The 6,000-nt window shown below is 33.9% G+C and overlaps 1 protein-coding gene across 1 annotated transcript; it reads right to left on the bottom strand.

Annotated features, from left to right (window-relative positions):
* Positions 1–265: 265 nt before the first annotated feature.
* On the bottom strand, positions 266–1,543 carry LOC129971997 (zinc finger protein 510-like). The gene is made up of 2 exons (XM_056085976.1): positions 1,445–1,543; positions 266–1,210 (listed from the first exon to the last, which is right to left on the bottom strand). The coding sequence occupies exons 1-2, from the start codon at positions 1,541–1,543 to the stop codon at positions 266–268; spliced, it is 1,044 nt and encodes a 347-aa protein (XP_055941951.1).
* Between the last annotated feature and the right edge of the window lie 4,457 nt (positions 1,544–6,000).

Genomic DNA, 6,000 nt, shown 5'->3' with positions numbered 1-6,000 from the left:
TAAAAGCTATGAGAAAAAGTACAAAATCCCAAACTATAAATACTTAAATAAAAAGAAAATAGATCAGAAAAACATATTTTCATCGTCTATAATCAATTAAAAATTCATAGAATTGTATATTTAAAATCTAAAAGCATGCTTCGTCCAAATAGTAAAATTACAATAATGACAATTTTTTAACTCAATGAAGAATTCGAAGTACTTTCATACTAGATAAAAAAAAAAAAAAAAAAAAAAAAACATTTATCTACTTTGCAAAATAATTTCATTCGTGCTTATTCCTGTAATGCTTTTTGCAGTTGCTGCTGTTAATGAACGACATTTCACAAGCTGGACATTTATAAGGCTTTACTCCAGTATGCGTCCTAAAGTGTATATTAAGATAACCCTTATGAGCAAAACTTTTATTACAGATATCACACATAAAAGGCTTGTCACCTAAGTGTGTTCGATAATGGATGATGAGATTTTCTTTCCGACTGCATTTTTTCCCACATATACCGCATTCATAAGGCTTTTCGCCAGTGTGCATTCTGTAATGTCGGTCGAGATGTGATTTCCGAGAGAAGTCTTTCTCACGTATATCGCACATAAAGAGTTTGTTGCCAGTGTGTGTTTGATAATTAGTTTTTAGAGTATCTTTCCTACGGAAGGTCTTAGGAAATTTCTTCTTACCAGAACAGAATCCGGAAAATCCAGCCACAGCATTGTCATCTTCCTTTTTAGAGAATGGTTCTTCAACGTTGATAAACATTTTATCGTTCTCACTGTGAGCCTTAGAATTCGTTTCAAGTGAAATATGTTCATTCATTACATTCCCTGTCATAAGGATTATGCCATTGTCTAGCTCCGTACTTCCAGGTGGGAGATCAAGCTGCAAAATCAGATTTGTACGTCCAGAAATATTATTATCATGTGAACGATCTTGTCTGATAACATATTCTAGAGAATCCGTAAAATTATTTTTATCGTTATTCAAAGCTTTCCATTTGCTGTTTTCAAGAAACGCTTTACTTTCTTCATCAGCTGTTTTATGGAAAAGATCTGATACTTGTTGTTTTTGTATGTCAACACTACCTGATCCAGAGACAATCAGGATTTTTTCATCAGTTTCACGATGGTCATTTTCAGGTCTGTAACTGGATTCAACACTTTCTGAATAAGTAATGCACGTTGCATTTTCATTAGTTTGAACATCAATCACCTGAGCCTTCGAAATGGGATAAAAATATGAATTGTCAGAAGAATTCCTTGGTTGCAGATTACTGGAATTTTCTGGAAAAGTGTTATTTCTGTTTTCCTTTGAAGAAAGCTCTTTATCTTTTTCATTATTTTGTAAAGGATGCAAATTCAAGAATTTAGATTTTTTACTTTCGTTTTGTCGGGCATCTCGACTTAAACAGCGAGAAATGTCATTTGAATTTTCCGTAGGTTTGTCTTTTACTTCATGAAAGTTTTCATCCGATTCTACTGGCAGTTGTGGCAAATACGTGGACTCAAATTTATTGTGAATGAAGCAAGGGTGATTCTCACGTTGTGTCATTGTATTGCCGCAACGTTGCAATGGTATTGATTCATTATTTTCATTTAGATAAATTCCTGTCTGATAAAATTTTTTAAATAAATTGTTATTGAAGAGAAGAACTCTCTTTACTTCTTGAATTGATTCTTTCTTAAATAACATGCCAGAGCACCTTTTCATAAATTGAAACACTAGAGGATTCTAGTGACGAATGCGAGACCTGATATTTAAAATCAGTCTTCACTTTATGTAATTATTTGTGATATCTTTTGATTTACCTTACTCTTCAAACCAATTTAATTAGAATAAAAAATATGATTTAGAAAGCCTCGTATTTGAATAGAGTTACGGAAGAAGACATGGGTAAGGGAAGACTTTTTTACCCTGAGGTCTGCTGTTGATTCGAATTTATTACTTTGAGTGTATTTTCATTAAACATTTCAACAATTGAAAGTTCTGAGAAGTGTAATTATATGAAAGAAGATATAATAAGATAAGAAGGAAAAAAAAGGATAAGAATTTAAAATAGAAGTATGCATGCCTATGAATTAAAAATTTACTGTTCCATCTCAGTTTATTAAAAACCTCTTCTATGAGTTCATACTTTAAACTACATTAATAAGTATGAAATGGTTTGAAATTTAATGAGATTCTCTTAAAAAATATTTAACTAAATTTTTTATGCTATGATCAAATTAGGATTTTTTTTATGCTTCTCATAACCCATAAGGAACGATTAAATTTCCTCTTTTATTTGCTGCCGATAAAAAAAAAATCAGTGCATATTTATGATCAATTTCTTCTAAAACTTGTTTCAGTGTTCATATTGTGTATGAAGGGATATTTTTCAATGGGTCTGAGTAGAAATGTAACATCAGTAAAATAACATCCGGAAACATTTGTTTTTCTGCAATCCTTTCAGCTTTAACTATTTGGACGTTTTTTTTTTTGTTTTTTTTTCCCATCATGTGAGAACATGATGTTGTTTTCGTTACGGTGTTTTGAATAATTGAAGGCAACGAATAATTTAAATTCGAAATCGCGTAGGCAATGAATGATGCATAAATGGAAATATTTATCTTCATCTATTACATACTACCTCCTTTTACCAGTATTGCATTATTATTATGTATGCTTCTATGAAAGCAGAGGCGTTTATAAAAGGTTGATGTGCTGTTGGAGACATAGGATTCTCGCCATAGTAATCCTACGGGGCTATAGAAGACCCCACGGTGTCATCTGCTGCGCATGCGCAGATAGTTATCGTTATATCTCGTAAACTATATATGTTAGAGACAATGGGTTTTAACCGTAGTAATCCTATGGCACTGTAGAAGACCACTCTGTGGATTTATCTAGTGCGCATACGCAAATGGTTTTCGTTATATCTCGTAAATACATATGTTAGAAACATGGACTTTTTTCCATAATAATCCTACGGGGTTATAGAAGACCCCCCATGGAGTCATGCACTTCGCATGCACAGATGGATTTCGTTATATCTCGTAAACTACATATGTTAGAGACATGGGGTTTTCACTTAGAAATACCCCTGAGGGTCCTCTAAACACTGAAAATTTCAGATCCATTGCGCATGCGCAGTATATATTTTGCTTAATATTGTCTAAATAAATGTCGGATCGATACTATAGAGTTCCTATGGGTCTCGGGATGTCATGATGTCAACTTCCGGTCAGACTGGAAGTTGCTATATCTCGGATTCTATACAATCTAGAGACGAGTGTGACCCGCCCAAACACTCGACTCCATGAATGTAGTCGAATAATATTTTGACCGAAACTCGTGCCTCGATAGGGTCTTGAAATTTACACATTCGAGTTACATTTCATTTACTCGTATCGTTGGATAGAACTTGCCGAAATGCACTTAATGATACGAGTTTCATGTTGCTACTCCGATTGATTCCTGAATTAGAGCTCTCAAATTTGTAAAAATTTGAATTTTCGAGCGAGGCTTTCAACCTCGTTTTTCAAAATCTCTCTTTACGACTGGCATCAATACACTCTATTCGATGTCCTCTATCGATCGATACCACATTTACGCCGCTTTCGTTATTAGGAGACGAGATACGTTTGGTTAGGGGTGGTTGAAGCTCGAAATCGCGTAGGCAATGAATAAATGAAAAATGGGGTCTCTTAAGCTTTCTCCGTATGAAACCTTGCAAAGAAAAAAAAGAAAGGGAATGAAATAGCAAACATAGGAAATAGCTTCAGAGACAAAACCTTCAATCAACAAAAACGAATGATGAAAATTAAAAATTAGAAGCAGATCGAATTAAACATGAAGGTAAAATAGCTTTACAACGGGAACGAAGAAAGCGTAAACGTATGCAGTGTGTTGCAGATTCTTAATCGCAACACTCAACTTCAAACACAGAACGTGTGCATTTGGATTCTGAATCACAACTGTCAACGTTCGAAGCAAAATGTCTCTGTTTCGATTATGAGTTTCAAATATCGCTTTTAACACTTTACCGACCGGCCGTCGATTAATCGACGTTTTGTTCTCAGCGCTTACCAACCGGCCGTCGATTAATCGACGTTTTGTTCTCAGCGCTTACCAACCGGCCGTCGATTAATCGACGTTTTGTTCTCAGCGCTTACCAACCGGTCGTCGATTATTCGACGTTTGCTCCCCAGCGCTTACCGACCGGTCGTCGATTAATCGACTTTTGACCGATCTGTGGTGACTACGTTTTCCACCAATTCAGCATGCCCTGAAAAAAATTCAGCTGTCGTTTTCTCGAGTGCAGCTGGGTGCAGCTGAGCGGGCGGTGAAATGGCATAGTATGTTCGAACCGCTACCGGTCGGTAAAGTGTTAAGCTCTAAGCAATTCATCGAAAAAAATATTCTCACATGATAACTTGAAATTTAAGATAGCAAATTTCAATTTTTTTTTTTTTTTTTTTTCAAAATTTCGGAAGCGTGATTTCTGTTGATGATTAACAGTCTGTTCCTCGTGATTTGACTATTGTTCTAAATTTAGAAACGCAATCAAATTAGATCTGTTAAGTAAAATATTTTTTTTTAAACTGTGCACAACCTTATTATTTATTTTACATATTACCCATAATGGCAAGTACTGAAAATTAATTTAAGGTAATAATCATTTTTATATAAGAGTTTTTCCTGACATACAATATCAGAATTCCTGACACAATGTCTGGCTCCATTATATAAGAGTTATATATATATTCCCTGACATACAAAGAAGATTGTACTTATTTTCTAGAAAAGTAAATCTAGTATTCATTTCATATGCTTGATATTTCATCTCCTTGAAAATATCTCATTAAGAGGAAAAAAGCAACATTTTAAAGCTATAATTTTATACTTTCTAAGAGTAGATCTTTGCATTTTATCCTTCGTTCCGTTGTAGTCGAATACAACCGCTGAAGCTGGGTATATTAAATACTTCGACATCTACCCAACGTTGTTGATTTAAGTTCTGCCTCCTAATATTTTAATTGAAGTACATGTAAAAGAAACCAATAATTTAATATTAATCATATCTTAAATTTCTGAGTTTATCTAACCGAATGTTACACATTTGTTTTAGTTCTTTTTCTAGTCCAAAATAAAAATAACTGCCTGCTTTTAGAAATGCCTTTGGGCCAGGATAGTTTATCTGGTTGGGCGTTTGATTTGCATCCCTTGGTTGGCGAGTTCGAACCCACCCAACCGAAGGCTCCCCATATAGATGGTAGATGGTGCACATATAATTCTGTGCTACTAGAGGCACTGGGTCAGAGGTAATAGTTATCTCCTTCAGGTCTAATTTACAATTTGTGGACGTGTGAATGAATTGTATGAAAGAAGTCCGTTCAGTTTGATTGCTGTGACGCATGAGTACCTAAGACGCACTCTTGACCCTAGATGGCGCTACTGAAACAAGAGACTCTAAAACTTGGCGGAATATCGCTGAATTCGTCAGCGGTCTTGTTTATGACATGTGCCATAAGCCCTTGAATCAGAAATTTGATCAATAAAACTCTTAATTAATCTTAAATATTTTTAAGGCTTGTAAAGGCATTTAATGGTATGTTAAAATTTATAGCCGAAAATTAACAAATTTTATTTTAATTTTATTCTCATTTATATTTCCTTCTGTGTACATAGTTTGATTTTTTTTTTTCGTTTGCAATGCAAATATTTTCTACCTAACAAGAAAACTAATAAACTAATTTAAACTAGATTCATTTAATTTCAAATTATTGCAATTGGAATTTCTGTCATTGTTTCTTCCCAATTATCATTTACGAGTTTTGATGGCGCAAATTCTAAATGTTTCTCTGATAGTGAGTCTCATTACTCCATTTGTGAATCATATATTCTTAATTTTTATGGTGGATTTTTATCTTTGTATGAAGTGTTTTTTTGGAAATATTAGTCATTTTTTACGCCATACTTGAAATCCGATAAAATTAAGTTTTTCGATATTATTTAGGATTACTTTA

The sequence above is a fragment of the Argiope bruennichi genome, chromosome 6 (assembly GCF_947563725.1).
Source record: "Argiope bruennichi chromosome 6, qqArgBrue1.1, whole genome shotgun sequence".
NCBI classification, from domain to species: domain Eukaryota; kingdom Metazoa; phylum Arthropoda; class Arachnida; order Araneae; family Araneidae; genus Argiope; species Argiope bruennichi.
This window is presented reverse-complemented; position numbering and strand designations above follow the sequence as displayed.

Excerpts from the sequence above, each read along its gene's own strand:
- LOC129971997 (XM_056085976.1), bottom strand. The coding sequence starts at position 1,543 with ATGACACAACGTGAGAATCACCCTTGCTTCATTCACAATAAATTTGAG. Across the intron at positions 1,211-1,444 it reads CGGATGAAAACTTTCATGAA|GCTCAGGTGATTGATGTTCA; the intron begins GTAAAAGACAAA and ends CCCATTTCGAAG.